At 44.7% G+C, this 19,695-nt stretch overlaps 1 protein-coding gene across 1 annotated transcript in view; it reads right to left on the reverse strand.

Annotated features, from left to right (window-relative positions):
- Positions 1–19,695, reverse strand: part of CHD6 (chromodomain helicase DNA binding protein 6) — a 169,964-nt gene that overhangs the window by 102,385 nt on the left and 47,884 nt on the right. Inside the window, exons 2-3 of the mRNA XM_037044086.1 lie at positions 18,373–18,428; positions 11,158–11,678 (exon numbers count right to left, since the gene is read on the reverse strand). Of these exons, the coding sequence (XP_036899981.1) occupies positions 11,158–11,678; positions 18,373–18,405 (554 nt within the window). The 5' untranslated portion in view covers positions 18,406–18,428. The remainder of the gene's footprint in view (positions 1–11,157; positions 11,679–18,372; positions 18,429–19,695) is intronic.

Below are 19,695 nucleotides of genomic sequence, written 5' to 3' on the forward strand. Positions count from 1 at the left end.
GTGGGATGTTTTGTTCTTCCTTCTGGTCCATTCCATTGATTTGAGTCCCAGTTTCCTTTCCATCACTATTGGTTTCCTGGATAGCTCCCTTCATTTCAATTAGTTTAGCCTTCATATGTTCCTCTAATTTGTGGCTATAATCAACCAGTTCTGTGAGCATCCTGATAAACAGTGTCTTGAACTGTGCTTCTGAGAGGCTGGCAATCTCTTGGTCTCAGAGTTATCGGCTCTGGGACTTTGAGTTCTTCTTGCGCCATCTTTTGGGCTGTTCGTGCCTGTTCCATAGCAGGATCAGAACCCTAAAGTGTCCACTAGAACAGGGCAACTAAGTCGCTGGGTTGTGACGTTGTATGTGGGGGCGGGGTCAAAGAGGGACAATGGCTTCCCGTCTGCCGCCGCGGCCCGGCACCGCAGCCACCACCGTCACCAGGCCCACGCGTTTCGTTTCACTGCACGCGAGTGTGCCACCACCGTCAGCCCTCCACCACTGGGTTCGCCCCCTGGGGCCTTTGTGGTCCGTCTCACTGTGCGCGAATGTGCAACCGAGGTCAGTCTGCCCCACACCCCGACTGGGTCCGGGCTGCCTGTGCGCCTAGGTCGGGAGATCTGTCCTGCCCGACCCAGCTCCGCTGCTGGCTCCGCCTCTCTTACCATCCCGGTTGAACAGTTCGTAGATGTCGGACTTCCGTATAATTCCGTTTTCTGGTCTTTGGGTGTGTCCTAGTTCTCCAAACCTTTGTTGTGTTCAAACTTGGTTGTGGGAGAAGGCACAGTGTTTCCTCCTATGCCTCCATCTTGGCGGAAGTCCCAGTAATGAATTTTAAGTCATTTTAAACAACAGAAATCCACACCAGTAACAGAAAGATAATGAATAAATGAGGGACAAGGGAGAGCTCCTGCTTACTGCAGAATCCAAACAGTAAACACAGAGGGAGTGGTGAAGTTAGGAAGTCACTTTGCAACTACTGTAAAAAACACGAATACAGTCCAGGATCGCCAGGGAACACTAAATCCAGGGAGAACCATTTGAAGAGGAACAAGGTATTGCGTGACCTTATATTTTCTCCCCACAGATTGCTTATTAGTTGCAAGTGAGCAAAAGCAGTATCTACACAATGGTTCTACAAGAAAATGACCTTATTCTTACAAAAGGTACAGGGGAGTATTTAGGGATAAAAGGGCTTAATATATGTAACCTATTATCAAATGGGTCAGGAAAAATGTATAATTTATTTTGATACATGCCCATTCCAGAGCTGAGAGGGATACTGTGTTTGTTTCAGCACCTTTCTGGTGATAAGCAATACTAATTCCCTGGACAGCAAGGGTGGGCAGAAGGTCAGGCTGGGCCATGGTGTCCAGCTGAGTGACTGCTCCAGACATGAACAAATGACCCAGCCAGACCAACCTGGCAGTTGGTCCTTAAAAAAAAAAGTTAAATTTTTGGCAGGAGCGGGTTGGAAAATAAATCTCACTCCTCCCAGGTTATAAAGCTGTTAAGCTGTGAGTCTACTGTTGTAGACGGCCATGATTCAACGTGGTTGCGAAGGATGGAACCGACACCCCAAGAGACACAGGAAGGGTGCCAGGTAAAGAACTTGGGGACTCCTCAACTACAACTCCCGGTTCTGATTCCTTAAGCCAGGAAACCATTTTACCATTTTTTTAAAAACTTAATTCAAGTTGGGTTTATGTCACTTGCAACCAAGAGAGTTCTGAATACAACAAAGGCCTTAACCCTTACCACTTAATGGCACTTGATGCTGAATCAAAGCAATCTTATTTGTATAATTCTCTTTTGTAGCTTTCAGAGTTAGAACCGACTAACTTGCAGGACAGAAAACGTGGCAGACAGTATTTTTTAGGCTCAAAGTATTTTCTTTTTGGCAACAAAATCAAACTTGACTTTATAATAAAAATATATGCTTTAAACAAAAGAAAGCGTGTATTTACGACATGCAAGAAACTTTCGACACATGAACTACACCCTCCCAGCAGGACGTCTATCAGGTACGAGCAACGACAACTTACTCGTCTCTCCTCCGGTCTTCCACACTGCTTCATTAACCAAGATTCTGTGCAGATTTCACTCTCTGCAGTTTTGACTGGGTAAATAAGTACCTTTTTTGACTTCCAAATGAGAAATTACATAATGGCATTAAAGCACTAGATAGACGGACTTCCCCGAACTTTTCTCCCAGCCTACCTCCAGTTCCGCCTCCAGGTTTCCTGGCTGGGACTGACAGACAGAAGCTGGGCGCTGGATCCCAGCACCAGCAGAAGAGTCTGTGTGTGTCACAGCACCGCACCCCAATAATGATTTTTAAATTACTTCCCCTCAGGGAGCCCAGGTACTGAAAATATTTACCAAACTGCATTATTTCAATAAGACTCATCTTCCTGCTTTAAAATTAAATCTTACAACATGTCCATCAAAGTCTGAGCAGGGAAGAATCAGTCACTGCCACAGTGAGCTGCCATAATCCCCAAGCTCAGATGACCAAACACGGCGCACAGGTCTGCGGGGTCTGGCCCGAGAGCCCAGGAGCTTCCAGTCCAGGACTCGCCACAGGCTCCGATCCTCTACCCAGGAGAACAATAGTGAAAACATGGATATGGCCCCCAAAAGTTCATTTGCACACTTAATTCAACTTTTTTAAAATGTCCGTATTAGCCCTAGCTGGTGTAGCTCAGTGGATTAAGCACGGGCCTGTGAAGCAAAGGGTCACCAGTTTGATTCCCAGTCAGGGCACATGCCTGGGTTACAGGCCAGGTCCCCAGTGAGGGACCCATGAGAGGCAACCACACATTGATGTTTCTCTCCCACTCTTTCTCCTTCCTGTCTCCTTTCTCTAAAATAAATAAATAAATAAAATATTTTTAAAAAATGTCCATATTAGTTTAGCCTATACCCTATATCCAGGAACTGAGTTGGGCTGCACAGATTTTAAAGATACTGGTTAAAATTTAAAATGCAAGCCCTCCCCCCCCCAAAAAAAACAAATTAGTTTGGTGCAGATATAGTCAGCTGTAGACAAAATAAGAACCAAATCTCCATCCTCAGCCCCTTTAAAACCATCAAAACACGCCCTGGCTGGTGTGGCTCAGCTGACTGAGTGCCAGCCTGAGAACCAAATGGTTGCCCGTTCAATTCTCAGTCAGGGCACGTGCCTGGGTTGCAGGCCAGGTCCCTTGTTGGGGGCGTGCAAGAGACAACCACACATTGATGTTTCTTTCCCTTTTCCCCTCCCTTCTCCTCTCTCTAAAAATAAATATATAAAATCTTTTTAAAAACCCATCAAAACAAGGAATATAAAGTTCATGGTATTATCCTAGTAAAAAAATTGAAGCAGACGTTATGTACTTACAAAATGAAAAAGCAGAGTTTTAACAGATGTTATTACAAGTGATAAAAGCAGATGAGAATAAAAACTAAAAAACAGAGAAAGGTTTCACATGAAACACACAGGTTATCCCTGCTTGCACCAACCCCACCCTCCAGACAGAACTGCCCTTCACTGACACTTCTCTAAGTCCAAATACATTCGTGCATCTAGTTCTTTATCCATGTTAAGCAACAGCTGCTGATATCCTGATCCGAAAGTTAGTGTTAGATCTTATTTATCTCCCTGCTCTTTCCTCTACTCAACATTTTTGTTGAATTTTTTTTTAGTCAAGGCAACTGTGTATTAAATTTTCATTAATCTTTTTCTTGTTCCCTTATAAGGACTGTTCCTTTTCCATGACCCATTCCTGTTTTGCAGACAAAGTTTCATCTTGAATCTGAGGATTCTAACTTAAAATCTATTAAAAAGTTCTACTCCTTGACGTGTTTCTTCTCAAGACAGCTGTTCTGCTCACGCCTCTTTTCCCTCTTCTCTGCTGCTTGTTTTCCTCCACAGTCTTGTGATCTCTGGTGGATCGTCCCTATCTAAAGTGAATGAGGTTGGCAACGCAGGTGGCTGGTGAGTCTCTCTGCTGTCTAGTAAGTCGCTTTCTCCAACAAGCCTCACCCCTGCGTACACAGGTGGCTATCCCGCTGTCCCCCTTTTAGGCTAAGGGCAGGGAAAGGCAGAGAAGCTAGTGTCCTTGGGCTCTCTTCTTGTGGATGTCAGTCTCCACCTGGAGCCCCAGGTCCTCCCCCAGAGCAAATCGCTTAGTATCACCTGAGCAAAGGCCTGACCACAGCCTGGGGCCGACAAACCACACAGCCACACACAGCCACCATGCAGACAGGGAGAGCCCCCTCCACTCCCGGCCTGCCTCCAGTTCTTTCCCGAGGCTGCCAGGTCCACTGCCAGGTCCACTGCCAGGTCCACTGCCAGGTCCACTGGGAGGAGGAAGCACTTCTACCTCAGCTGCAAACACAGCTGCTGCTCGTGCTGAGCGGGGGCTCCCCCCACAGCATTTACCCACCAGCATGATGCCACTGGCCGTCCTGGTCCCGAATGTTCACTAACACAGCTCATCTTAGGAGAATGTGTTCCCTCCCCTCTGTGCTTCCAGTCATTTCAGTAAGATTTGGTGAAGGGAAAATAAAAGGATGTTCAGTCTGTCATCTTAAAACTGAAAATGCGCCCTGGCTGGTGTAGCTCAGTGGCTTGAGCATGGGCCTGCGAACCAGAGGATCACGGTTCGATTCCTAGTCAGGGCATATGCCTGGGTTGCAGGCCAGTTCCCGGCAGGGGACACATGATACATTGTGTGTCCTCGGCAGAGGCAACTATACATTGATATTTCTCTCCCTCTCTCCTTCCCTTCCCCTCTGAAGATAAATAAATTTTTTTAAAAAACTGAAAATGCCCTCCAAAGAACATTTATTTAAATGTGTTTCGGTCTTCTCATTTGTCTTTTCTCATGTATTAATTAATTCCTTTAATACCTGGCTCAATACTCACCTCTTCCACGGGACTCCCAGGGCCAGAATCCTGTAAATCCTTTCAGCTATTCTGTATACAGTTACATTAGATTCTTTCGTTTGCTTGTATCTTTGCCTGTTTGTTGGTTTTTTTTTTTTAATTTGAACACTTGCAAGGCTGTTTCTCTAACTCCTGAGAGCCCCTCAAGGGCGGGGCCCACAGATGATACTTCCCTGACACCGTCCTTCCTCCACCACCCCACTCCCAACACACCCCACTCCCAAACACAGCAAGGCTCACAGGAGGCACTACAGATGTCCTGGACAAATAAACCAAGCAGTATTATTTAGTAACTGTTTCCTCACGGATTAGGTAAAAACCTGTTGTATACCAGACCCTGACTTAAAAAGCTCTCCAGCAGCTCTTAGAAAACTGGAGTGGAGACTTAGTTGGAAGCCTCAGAGGTGGGCCTCGGCCATTGTCATTTAGATTCCTTCCCTACTTAACAAAAAACGCAGTGGGTTCAAAGCACAGGGTCTCCATTCACTGTCTTCTGTCTTCCAATAGACAAGTCTCTCAGCAGAAAGAATCTGGACAATGGACGCTCTGGAGCCTGAGGCCACCTCAGCAGAGACCTGCGCTCCAAACAAGGCAGGCTGAGCGACCTTCAAACAGCGGCAGGCCCGAGCTGCCAGACTTCTCCTGCAGCACAGTCATCAGCTCACTCGCGGCTCAGGTGGGTCTACAAGCAGAAGGTCTGGGGCTTAACTTTCTAGAAGCAACCATCAAAGAAGAAAATCAGAAAAGGGAAAACCTTTCTTTCTGGATGTTACTAAATTTACTAAATTTGGGAGAAAAATCTGCTCTGAGTTGACAAATCAAAACAAATGGGGGTAAAAGCTGAGGCACAGAAATCTGTGCTTGTATTGGAAAAAAGTCAGTTTTCCACCTTCCTGTGGAGGAAGAACCCAGTTCTGTTTCTCTCCTATGAGCCCCCTGTACAAAACACAAAACCAACTGACCTCCGGCACTTCCAATGACCAAACATACGGGGGTTCCCCCCACACCAACAGGCAATCCTCAGACACCAGCGCTGAACTCAATTCCGACACTGTCTACCCAGAAATAGTGTCAGATTCCACAGGTTAAGAGGTCAGTCCCACAAGATGGCTCGTCCCCACCCCACTTCAAATGCCATTCAAAAGCCAAGCTTGTCACCCACGCTTCTGACCAACCAGCTATACATCAGAATTCCAATGATACCCTCCTTGGGTCCAATTACTTTGCCAGAGCAGCTCACAGGACTCAGAGAAACGTGCATCATCAAGCAGGTGTGTATCAGTTTGCTGAGGGCATGATCCAGGATACAGAGGAGCAGTCAGAGGGAGGCCTTACACGGGGGGAGGTCTAGGAGGGTCCCAAGCACAGGAGCTTCTCTGTCCCCTCCGTGGAGCTGGGGTGCATCACCTTCCTGGCATGTTAATGTGTCCACCAACCGCACAGCTCTCCCGACCCCCTACTACTGGGATTTCGTGGGACTTCATGGAGGCTTCATCACGTAGGCATGATCAATTATTAACTCTGTTTCCAGCCCTTCTCCCCTCTCTGAAGGATGGGGTAGGGGGTAGGGCTGAAACCAAGCTTCTAATCATGGCTTTGTCTCTGATGACCAGCCCCCACCCAGGAGCCACCCAGGAACCCACCCAGAGTCGCCTCATTAGAACAAAAGATGCTCCCAATGCTCTCATGACTTAGGAAATTACAAAGGCTTTAGGAGCCTGGTATAAGGGACAGGGTCAGATCAGAGACAAGTATCAGAACAAGAGATGCTCCTAGCGTTATCACTTAAGTATTCACAGGGATTTCAGGGGCTTTGTGCATATATATTTCTTATTGTTTCACAGTGCTAATTACACCACTCATTTCTTTTCTTCTTTCTGGCTTTTCATTCCTAGCAGCTGCTAAATATGAAAACATAAATATGCTCCATCTTCCCAGGGATCTTTCACCTGTTTCTCAAAGGCCAGACTGAGAACCAGCTACACTCTACATATCTGGCAGGCTTTTGAGCTGCAGTTCCCTGGGCTCCACCTCAGACCCAATGGGCACGTGGTCGGGGCATCTACTTTTCCAACAAGCTATCCAGGTGAGTCGTTAGGCAGAGAAAAGTCTAAGAACCAGAGATTCTCAAGTCACTTGTCACTCAATCACAAGTCACTGCTCCGTGCGTCTGCATCCCTGGCTTCAACATGACAGGGTCAGACTACATCTCCTTCAGTCTAGTAAAAGCCTCTGACTGACAGAGCAAAGTGAGGCTCCAAGTGCCAAGGAAGACAACAAGGGACACGCCGGCACACTGGTTTGGGGGGGCTCTGGGGCTTGCACTGAGAGCTGAAGAAATGAGAGGACTTGGGGTGCTGGGAGAAGGACAAAGGCCACAACACTGGGACAAAGACCCTGAGCAACCAAAGGAGGGACGGCTCCAGTCCCTGGCCAGCCAGGTCTGCGGTCAGAGGCAGAGAGAGGTCAGACCCCAAGGGGTTTAAACAGCAGAGAGAGGGGTCCAGATTTTGTCCTGGAGGTAGCACAAACAATCAGAAGTTTCCAGGCAGGTGTAAAGGGTTAGAGGGGATCCCCATTTTCCTGTCCCCATGTTTCCACGAGAAGAATCACGTTTTAAGTCCCAAGGAGGAAACAATATTGGAAACGTATGTCCTGCCCTTCTTCAAACTCCTCGCACTTCTCTGGCTGGAGACCTATCAGACGGGTGAGACCGGAAGCAGGGTGAGACCAGAAGCAGGAACGGAGCACAGGCAGCCCAGCCTTTGCCCTCTCCGCCCTGGTGGGCAAACTCAGCTGAGGGAGCAACTTACAAGAAGCCCGATTCTGGCCACCAGCCAACAGAAGTTCTTCGACCCAGTGTACCAATAACGAAGCTGATACTTCCGTCTCTGTCTTTACTATTTCCTAACTGGTGTGAATGAAAAGAGGGGAAGAAGGGGGTTGATTTCTACCACCACCTACTAATGTAAGTAGACCAAGAAAACAGCAGTGCTTCGGAAAGATTAGCCAGGCGGCAGCTGCCAGGATGGACTGAAGGAGGAAAGGACTGGCAGCCCTGGCAGCGTCTGTGGAGCAACGACAGCAACCCAAGCACTCCATCTGTAACAACCACGGAGCATCGTCCAGGGGCTAATCAAGTACATGCTCACATCAAAGCACGAACTTGAGCCAGTCTGCAGGAGAATACATCAAGAAGCTCAAAAAACAAACTTAACTACCAACATATATTTTTGTAGCCATTAATGTCATCCTGTCATAATTAAAATTGCTTCTGCTGATCAGCAGGGTCATTAATTAAAGAAACCATAGCAATTTTATAAATACATAACGGACAAGAAAAAAAAGGCTTGCCAGTCCAGAACCCTATTTGGGCTACACAGGAGAATTCTATTATGTTACAAGTCACTCTTAAATAGCCCCAAAATCAAACCACGTGACTTGCCCAAATTTCTAAAGGAATAACTAGCCCTATCTATCCAGCAGCACCCTCTCAAAGGAAGTCTTCTGAATTTCTAAACCTCAAAAGATTGTTTTCTTTCTTTTACTTATTTATGTATTTTACAGAGAGGAGAAAGGAAGGAGAAAGAGAGGAAGCAAAACATCCATGTGAGAGAGAAACATGGAATGGTGACCTCGTGTACGCCCCCAACTGGGGACCGAACCGCAACCCAGGCACATGCCCTGACCGGGAATCGAACCAGCGATCTTTCACATTGTGGGACGATGCCCAACCAACTGAGCCACACCAGTCAGGACAAAAAGTTATGTTTTCTAAGTGAGTAGGCCTTGAACACACTACCGAGCACTACCAACTCACTTACATTTTATTCAGACTAATCAGATCAAAATCAGGTTCCTTCAGTATTGCTAAACATACATTTAACCCCCAACTTGGTTCAGGGCAATGCCTCCTCTTGTCCCAAAGTGGACTTTATGGCAACATCTGTATACTCATCGCCTTGTTTCACATTACACACAAAGTAAATGCGAATTCCTTCCAGAAAGAGAAGGAAATTGCAAGAACCAGTGACCAGTGGCTAAAGTGAGCTGAGCTATCTATCTATGGCTTTCTACTGCCTTCTCACACACAGACCAAACCCCATATGAGAGCTGTGAAACTCCCCTCCAATTACCCTAACTCTAAAGCATTATCCTCAAGGATTCCTCTTTGTTTTCTGTAATAAAAATAAGTCACTTCAGCGTGGCTGGTATGGCTCAGTTGGCTGGAGCATTGTCCTGTAAATCAAAAGGTCACAGGTTTGATTCCAGGGCACGGCACATGCCTAGGTTGCAGGTTTGGTCCCCTGGTCAGAGAGCATATTAAGAGGCAACTGACAGATATTTGTCTCCCTCTGTCTTCCCCTCTATTCTCCTCTCTCTAAAATCAATAAATATGCCTTGGGTGAGGATAAAAATAGTAAGTCGTGCCCTGGCTGGTGTGACTCAATAGACTGAGTGCCAGCCTGAGAACCAAAAGGTCACCGGTTCGATTCCCAGTCAGGGCACATGCTGGGGTTGCAGGCCGGGTCCCTGGTTGGCAGCATGAGAGAGGCAATCAATCGATCTCTCTCTCACACACCAATGCTTCTCTCCCTCTTTTTCGCTCCCTTCCCTCTCTTTAAATAAATAAATAAAATCTTTAAAAAATAATAAATCACTCCACTAGCTCATACCTGATTTCCTTCTTCACACATGATATTACCCTCAGAACCATTGCAGCTTCTCCAAAGTAATTCCAAGAGGGAAGCTACTGGCAGAGACAGAAACTCACCCTGCCACCCTCTGCACACATCAGAGGTCAGAGTACACTCACTGGGTTCACTGAGAAGCAGAGCCCACACATTTCTCACTAGTCAGAATCCAGGTTTTACTTCTTTCTCTTGATCTTTTGTAAGGTAATTTAGGTCCTACATTCCTAGGATCCCACCCAAGCCTCTGTGATAGACAAAAGATGAAATCTCCCACCAGGCAGAAGGGAGTGAATATAAGACAGTTTTAATTAACTTGGATTATGGCATTATCCATCTGGTCCCAACCAACTGTCCCTCTGAAAACAAAATGAATCAGAGAGTAAATTCTGAGTTGCAGCAGACAATGCCTACAATGCTGTCTCTATGTAAAACTGACCTTTTCTGCCCTGGCTGGTGTAGCTCAGGGGATTGAGTGCAGGCTGCAAACCAAAGGGTCGCTGGTTCGATTCCCAGTCAGGGCACATGCCTAGGTTGCAGGGCAGTTCCCAGTGGGGGCCACATGAGAGGCAACCACATACTGATGTTTCTCTAACTCTCTTTCTCCTTCCCTTCCCCTCCTTCTAAAAATAAATAAATAAAATCTTAAAAAAAACCTTACCTCTTCCATGCCTCACCCCACTGATGGCCTCATTACTATATGTTCTGTTAGCGTTCACATCTCTGTACTTTGTATGGGTGCCCCTGGTCTATATTCTGCCTCTGCACATAGGTTTTAGAAACTTAAATTTCTTTTAAGTATACATAAAAAGATATATATTTTTCGTTTTGTATGTCCTCAAAATATGTTCTGCACAAAAAATTGAGAAAGACACAAACTGTAAAACATTGCACTTATGCACAGATCACAAATGCTGAATTCCCTGAGTAAAGTGCCTCTGGATGCTGATAGGATCTACAGCCAGGGCCCTCGGTTATCACTCCCTCTGCACTGAATCTGTAGCCACGTCCTCTGAGCTCCCTCTGCAACCACTGTGGCCCTCTGGTCTCATTTACTCACCGTTTCCTGAGCACCTACAGACATGCCAGGCACTGTGTTAATCACTGAACAAGAGAAAAAACCGGAGTGAACACTCACATACTAGAGAGCTCGCAGCCTCGGGAAGCCCGGCAGTCCTTTCCTGTCTGGAATGTGCGCACACCCATGGCTCTCCCAGGCCACCTGCACCACTGAATCCAGGACTATACACCCTCCTTGGCCACTACACCGCTGCTGTTCCAAAAACCACTGCCTTCCCTGAATCACACTTACGGCGACCCTTCCCTTACACCCTGCGCATGCCAACATACTTTAATTCTTAATTCAAAAAGAATGTCAAGAAATCGCAGGGTCAGCAGTAGGTTATTTTTCTCTCATCAGGAGGTGAGAAAGTGGTTCATTCTGGCTGAAAGCAGTACAGTTGTGTCCAGGGGCTGGAGTAAGCCCAAAGGCAAACTGCTCTGTGGAGACAGAGCCAAGCGCTCGGACTGGGGAGAAAGGGACGCACCTGGCCTTCTTGAACTTCGTCCTGGCTGTGGAGTCAGCACTGCTCCTCTTCTCTTTGGCCTCCTTGGTGCCCGAGGCCTCCCGGGGCTTCCGCACTTTCTTTGCTCCATCCTTCTGCTTGGGCTCCTTGGGCTCCTTGGCCCTCCTGGGCTCCTTGGCCTTCCTGGGTTCCTTTGGCTCTCTAGGTTCTCGCTTCCTCTTTGGCTTGGGCTCCCTGTCCTTGCTCCCCTTTGCTGCCCGCTCTTGCTCTACTGGATCCTTTTTCTTCCGTTTCTTCTTCACTCCGGTGCCTCCTCCGCCACTGTCCTCCATCCCATTATAAGATGTCATTTTCCTCGGAAAAAGGGTCTCGGCTTCCTCTTCAGCAGCGTACAGTTCCTTCTGGGGCAGACAGTGACTGGCAACATCTTCAATTCTCTCTTCCTGATCAGTGCTGTGCTCGAATGGGGAGGGGGACTTGCAGTCACAGTTGACAGAGGCATCAGACATTGGGGAGTGATTCAGAACTTTTAAATGTGACAACTGCAAAAGGGAGAGAAACAATAGTGTTACTCTTCTCCTGCATGCTTCATGAAAAGAGCACCATTAAGTCTGAAGGCCTGGATCTGTTCAACATTTCACTGAGTTCCTACTATGTGTTAGTTCCTCTTGGGCTAGACCTTGGGGATACGGCAGGCAATAGGACACACATTTGTGTTTCCCCTCGCCCTGCTGGAGCTACACCAAGTTGTTGTTACACCATGTAAGACACTCATACGTAAAAGCCTCAAGGACTGCCCACATTATGTGCAGAAATCTGAAACACCTTTTAAGCTCCATGTCTAGAACAGGTAACGACAGTTTCCCACAAAATACCTTTAGATGTCACCAAGACACAAAACCCTAGGCACACTGTTCTCGCCCAGAATGCACTCATCATACTAATAATCAAAAGTTCTGTTCAAATGTCTTCATGAATAAAGATGATATCACTGGGGGGGACATAAGGATGCGGGGTCAAACTCGGTTTGTTGCTTTACGTCCCCCAATATTTGCTCTTACTTATCATCAAGCAGCATCAAAATTCAGCTGGTTGGATTTCAACAAGGAAATCTGGATCACTCGGAACTACACCTTTTATTTTGAACTAAAAATGCTATATGACCACCTAACTTATTCACCAGACTGAGCACCAAACAGCCTTCAGTCACTTATAAAAGCAGCTACTGGTATAAAAGGAAGCTCTACTGTGATGGATGCCATTAGAAAGAATGTGTCGCAGGTGCTGAAGGCAACCCTAAAAGGCAAGTTTCCAAGCTGTTTATTGAGCACCATCAGATAAAGGTGAAGTCTCCTGAAGTTGACACTTTTAAGGAAACATCCCCTTGGAAGTGTTGGTTACAGCTCATACTCTCAGGTCTGGCATGAGAGAGTACACTCATCGTTTCATAACCAGGCTAAGGTTGGCAATGATCTCAAAATAACGGGGATGCTAGTTTCACAGAGGAGCACACTCTCCTGTAATATACAAAATAAGTCACTTACTTTGGGCCAGCAACAAAGAAACTAAGTAAGGAGAGTCTGGGAGGGGCGAGCAGGCTTTCCAGAGATACGGTGACAGTGATTTTTGGTGGCTCAGGAACAGTGCCCTGTGTGAGCAGCCTGCTCCCCTAACAAGAAGCCTGGCTTGCGCGAAAGGGCGCAGAGCTTGCCCAGGCGGTGAGGTTCGCCTGCAGTGTTCCGCTTGCCCAGTCTGTGCTCAGACTTCCTGGCCTATCCCAGGAGTGATGGCGAGTACAAACGTCAGCTGCGTATTTCCCCTTCTGCTGTTGGCAACCCCTCCCCTCATCTGATACTCCCAAATATAATAACACTGAGAATCCCAGGAGAAAAAAAGGTGAAAAAAAGAAGGATTTGGGGGGAATCTTTAGTATAACTGAAGTCCAGCCTTATAAACAAGCCCTAAATCCAGAGGAAACTGGTCACTCTGGCAAGGCCAGTACTTCATAAAAAGAGGAAAACAATTCAGTTTGAGTACCTCATTGCTGATTTCAGTTCTTGAGATGGCTTAGGAAAAGGAGGAGCTAAGTAAACTTAAAAGGAATTTAAACGTCAAAGACAAGAAAAAGCTTAAAATTGTAAATTTTCTTATGTTTTTGACCACAAGAAGAAAATACAAGGCTACGAGAAACCCAGCAGTGCAGAAACAGGTGCCCGGCCAAGCTCGCACCCTGTGAGTGCGTGACCACCCTGGTATGTTACTAAGTTCTGGGCCAGTGACACTTGGCCCTCAGGAAGGAAGTTTCTGCTTAGCATGCAAGAGACACAGATTTGTTTATTAAGGGAGCTTTCAAAAGCATCGCATTCTAAAGACTCAATTCCAATGTAGCAGTTCTCTCCTGTCAAGGTCTCCCTCCTGAAGCAGAGGCAACTGGATAGTCAGTTCGAGGGAAATGGCAGTCACAGTAGCAGCAGCTAACACTTACTGGACACATATCATTATGGATTATAATTCAAAGCATGTTTCATGATATCTCTAATCTTTCAACAATCCTACAGGGTTAGTGTAAAGACGCCATTTTGCATACAGAGAAATGGAAGATTACTGATGTTAAGTGATGTGCCCAAGGCCACATGCTGTCAGTGAGTGAGCTTGGCCGAAAGCTAATGTTTGTTTCATTGCGCATTTTACGTCATCCCAGGAAATCATTGACCATGGCTGGACCACCAGACCCGCATGATGAGACCTGGTTAGAAATGTTATGCGCGATGGCTTATACAGCCACTTCGGGAAAAGGTCAGAGAGTTCTTCGTAAAACTAAACATATGAGGCCTGTCCAGAAAGTAACCACCCATGTGCTAAGAAAAACAGAGACATTTACTGAAGAAGATACAAAATACAAGAAACACTGTACACAGGACAATGATGCCTCAGTCCCCTTCAAAGTTATGAACGTCTTGAGGAAATCTGATTCATTGGTTTGTATCAGGTCATTAGCAACTGCAGCACCATGTTCCTTCTGCTCTGGTAGAAGCCACGGAATAAATTTTGCCACAACATATTTTGTGCTAAGATCCTACATCAAAATCTCAGACACAGTGGTTTTTGGAATCCCCAGTTCAGCTTCTAGTTCTCACACTGTCTGTCGCTGCTCTTTGGTGACTTCAGCCTGTACAAGTTCAACACTCTCAGGTGTTCTGCTTGTCACAGGCCCTCCAGAACGTGGGTAACTTTCAAGAGTCTCAACCATCTTTGAAGCATTTGTGCCACACGTTTATTTGTGCTGCACTCATTGCATTGCCCCTGAAAGCCTTTTGAATCATCCAAATAGTTTCCATGAAGGAACGTTCAAGCTTAACGCAAAATTTGATGCAGATTCATTGCTCTCCTCACTCAGTAATTTTGAATGTGACGGTCACACAGTACACATGCTCACTCAATGGCGTCTACCGCCCCCACTGACTAGTACAGTGAAGCTGTCATCGAACCACTCTCGTTTTACTAACGATGTCTGGTCTTCTTCTGCACAGACCTCATATACCTAACTGATGTCCCAGGAATCAGTGATAGTGGTCTAGTTTACCCCCTCATTCTATAGATAACACCATCAGTTCAGAGAGATAAAGAGGGTTGTCAAGGTTACATTCCTAAGGAGTGCAGAGCCTTCGTTTCCCTACAGAGAGAAGGGAAACCCAAGAAATGAAGCACAATCAGTCAGTGATGAAAAGGGGAATTTTCCTCAAAAGGCAGATATTAGTAGTAAAAAATATAAAATTATAATCTGTCAATAACCCACCAGAAATTTTTATTATTTTTTTTATTTTTAAGGCTTCTTGTTGGAAGCTTGACAAAGGTATCTGTAGAGGATTAAAAATATAAGACAAAAAATATTTCTTCCATGTGTCTCAAAGTAAGTGGGGGGAAAAGCAAAGAGCCTAAATAAAGTCTTTGTTCCCACTTGTACCAAAAGGGCCATTAAAGCACCACGTTGAAAATGGTGATTCTGATATGGCTCCTCATTGAGCTACCCTGGGTGAGAACGAGGAAGAGGAGGGTCCAGTTTCGGGTTTCTAGGGGTAATGAGTCTACCTACAGACCATGACCCCTACCATCCATCTCACAGAAATTACCACATTTTGTACTTCTCTCAGTAACAAGCAAGGAGTTGGGATAAATAAAAATCAGTATTTCCCTATCACAAATTTGTTCCGTTGGTAACATCAGGATATTATTTTTAGCTGTATTATATACCTGCAGTGCTATAGGTTTTTCAATGACTGTGGTTCATATTTTATCTCTCTAGCTAATTTTTTTTCTGCCTAATACTACTACGTCATCTTAGAGATTAAAATTTCATACGTGTGTGTCTATATATCTTTGAAGCAGTTTATTTAATAACCAGTGATTCATTTTCAAATGTTTTAGTAAAGTCCATTTTTTCTTGCAACACTTCTTCAGGCAATACAAAGCCGATTTCTAAACTCCCTGTTCTTGGCACACTACTGTTATGCTCTTTCTGGTAAATAAGAAGCATAGTTATTTACTCCTGAGTTTTGATTAACTTGTAAAACTTGTCATCTTAGTTTAATTTAGCTTGATAAAATTTTAGACAAGGAAATGATGACTTTTCAAGATAAGAATGTATTTAAATGTCATTCTCTCCAAAGAAGAGGGAAAATCTTAGTATTTTTTGGTAACGACGGTTTTGAGAGAGTGGATGTTTTGTTTGCTGCTACTTCTAACACCTGACAATTGTGGTTCAGTAAGAGGACCAAGTGTGATGGTTAATTTTATTGTTATACTGAAAGGTTTCCTGCCCCGGACGTACTGAATGCCAAGTACTTGATGAACTACTCACTTAATCTTTATCAATACCTTATGAGGCATGTATGACTATTCCCATTTAAGTGATAAAAAGTGAAGCTAAACTTGCCCACAGTGACAAAGCTAAGTGGCAGAGTTAGAGTTTCAATCCTATTCTACTGGAATCGAAGCCCAAGTTCCCTCCAGAACATGGGCTTCCACCCCCTCAGGCAATGAGCTCTCCACACACATGCTCAGTCCTGAAGTTTACGGAATGCTTTGGTATGACCGTGATTTTCTGTTTTCACGCTCTGCAACTTCTTATGGGTCAGTCATCATTACAGCCTATTGTCAGTACCACAGAAGAGGAGGATCAATTTCTCCTGAAAATGTTGGGAGTGAATTCACTTAATTAACTTGCTCCTCTTTATCATTTAAATAAAAACCCTGCCCTGTTTATCAACGTTACTGTGAGGTCTAAAATGAAAACCCCTTTGCCCTTGGCTGGTGTGGCTCGGTGTACTGAGTGCCAGCCTGCAAACCAAAGGGTCACAGGTTTGATTCCCAGTCAGGGCACATGCCTTTGTTGTGGGCTAGGTCCCCAAGTAAGGGGTGCTCAGGAGGCAACCACACACTGATATTTCTCTCCCTCTCTTTCCCCCTCCTGTCCCCTCTCTAAACATAAAATCTTAAAAAAAAAAAAAAAAAAGGAAACACCTTTAACTGAGGCTACTTTACAGCTGGCTGACATACCAAAGATCTTAATATAAACCACTAAAATCTCAAAAGAAAAAATTTGAATTCATTTTGGGATAATTTGGATAAAGAATGTTTCTACTAAAATAAAAGCTTACCTTAAAGAATGTCTTAAAAATCAAATATGCAGACTGTTTTGAGAATCTGGGGTTCTCTTCAGTAATGTGATCTTTTTAACAACAGCATAATATTCCACTAGGTGGATATGCAGTGATTTAAAGAGCACCCTTCTCAATGGACATGTGATTCTTTCTCAGTCTTGCTATTCTACACACAGCAGCAATGAAAGCCACATATATACAGTTCTGCATACCCGTGTAAGCACCTCATTTTGCCGTGTATAATGCCCACCCACGTTTTTGTCCAGAACTCTCAGGGTAAAAAATCTTTCATTTTAACCTTTTAATTCATTCATTCATTTATATTTAGAAACAAAACCAATTGTATTCCAGGGTATTATTTTGCGTACAGATATCATTATTGCTTTCTAGAGCTACACTTTTAACACATAAGCATAAATAAAAGAATTAAAAACATTTATACAGATACAGAATTAAACTACCCATGTATAATGTGCATCCTTACTCTTCCCTCAAAAATTTGAACAAAAAAGTACATGTGATACATAGCAATATCCATAGGGCAGATGGAACTGTGTTCTCTATAGGGTTTGTTTACCAGCTGATGCCTTTTTAGGGCCAAGATAGGAAGAAATCAGTGTGTAGAAAGTATCTAATTACTGCTCTTCCTGTTAAGAACTGGCAGGAGATGAGTCCATTAATTTCCCCAAACAGGTTGTTCTGGATTCAAAGGACCTATCTATCCACTGGGGACAAACCAGAGGGCAGTCCTTGTAACCAAATCCCCTAGTCACTCTCTGTTTAACTGGTCAGTGCTCCCTAGAAGCAGAGTGGAGAGGAAACCTGGCTGGTCCCACCCAACATATTTGCACCGGGGGCCAGTGGAGGGCAGGGATTCAGATCTCCCTGGTAACCAGCGTGTCATTCCAGTCTATAAAAGGAGAGCCAGCCCATCAGAAATAGGCTGCCTCCAGGAGACAGGGGCAGATCTCCCATCTCACCCCCTCACACACTGGTTGGGGTCTCTGGGTTCCTCTGAACATGCCACCACCCAGCGTCAAGAAGAACCTAAGAAAAAGATCCAGGAGGAGGTGTCAACAAGCCAAATGTTTCCATCAACTGCCCTCCCTTTTGCAGAAACAGTTAATGCTCACATCCTGTCAATGAGTTCACTATTTTCTCTAAGAGAAAACTTCTACAGACCATCATAAATAAGAATTTTATAAGTGAGAATCCTTTTATTTTAACTAAACATCCCAAATGATAAATATATAAATGATAATGATCACCTTGCTCTTTATAAAAACATAGAAAACTGTTCGCGGGTGAGTAGGGAGGGTGTTTCTTTTCCACAGAGTTCATTTTGAATAATATTCTGATTTATAACTTTCATTACATTTATTCCTATAGGGCTGACCTGAACATAAGTAAAAATCTGTACATTAAGTCATTCAGAACAAACCTCTCGGTTACCACATGGAAGACAGACAGCAGAGGCTACCGAGTAAGGTGAGCCAAGACCGCCAGCTCTGCTCTCGTACGAAAGTGCCAGTGTGTGTTGCATGCCTTCACTGAAAAAACATGTAAGACCACTCACCTGCTTCTCTTTCTTCTGTATTTTCATTATCATCTATTGAAGGAAGATATTTACTTCTGTAAAACATAAAAAAGGCAAAGATTCTGGTAAAATCCAAAATAAAACACTTTACATTATCTCAGGAGTAGCTGTAACACATGAAAAACCACACAAAACAAAGGATTACTTCAACAGAACAGCTGTCATCAGTACTCTTCCAGCCCAACGACCCCAGAGCCCTGACCCTACCTACCCCTATCCCAAACCCTCATGTATTGCTACGGATGGGGTGCAGTCCAAAAGATACTGCCTGGTAGATGAGTTAAAGACGACGCTCGGATAGTAAATTACAAGGGAAACCAGAAGAGAACCAAAAATAATGACATGACTTAAGAGCAGAGGAGGAAAGGGTATAGAAATAAGTGAAGCCCTGATCCCTTTGGAAGAAAATCAATAAATTGATGTCAGCAATTGATAAATCAAGAAACACAAATATACACAATATAAAAGCGCTAAAAGAGTTAAAATTAGTTCTTTTGAAAAAATGAGAGAGGAACTGGTGTGAGATGGAACAAGTCAGTCATGCATTTCATCATATGCTTTCCTGTATTTGATGTTTAAAATCATGTATATACATTACCTGACAAAAGAAATTCCATCCCAGTATTTCATGACTTCTTAAATGACTGATTTTATACTACCCAGGACTTAAGACCCCACTTCTGATTACAATGCCCTCGATGACATCAACCCTTTCATCACAAATGACTTTTACAGCACCACAAAAATGAGTCCAGTTATGGCTCCAGAGGTCTCAGAAGTGCACTGAGCATCCCAGGGAACAGAAAGCCCTTGTCTTGGAAACCAGGGATCCAGGGCTGCACGAATCACCAGCCAGTGGTACTGCCTCGGTCTGAAGCTCTCACCTTCCCCATGTACGCAGCATCTCAGCGGCCCATTCGAGCCCAGGCACAGACACCGCTTCACACTGATGACTTACTCTGACTTCCTAGAAACCCCAGAGCTACAGATCACCACACTCTCAGGACGCCATCAGAGAAACACATAATTATCCTCGTGCTCATAATTATTTTTCGTATCTAAATGAATGTGCCACATGGGCAATTGAGAAGAATTTTAAGATTAAGGTGAGATGGTCCTATTTTCTCCATTCGCAGTGTGTTGAATGCAAACAACAACAAAAAAGAAGGACGTGTGATTCCAATAACCCTTGGGGCCACATTCATGGTTTGTCAGTTTAATGGCTACCAATTTAGGGTTTTTCCCTCGGAGAGTTAGAGGCTTTTCTGTAAAAAGGCCCCTAAAATGCTGCCAGGATACTGC

The sequence above is a fragment of the Sturnira hondurensis genome, unplaced genomic scaffold (genome assembly GCF_014824575.4).
Source record: "Sturnira hondurensis isolate 20B ecotype Veracruz unplaced genomic scaffold, ASM1482457v3 Scaffold0004136, whole genome shotgun sequence".
Taxonomy (NCBI): Eukaryota; Metazoa; Chordata; class Mammalia; order Chiroptera; family Phyllostomidae; genus Sturnira; species Sturnira hondurensis.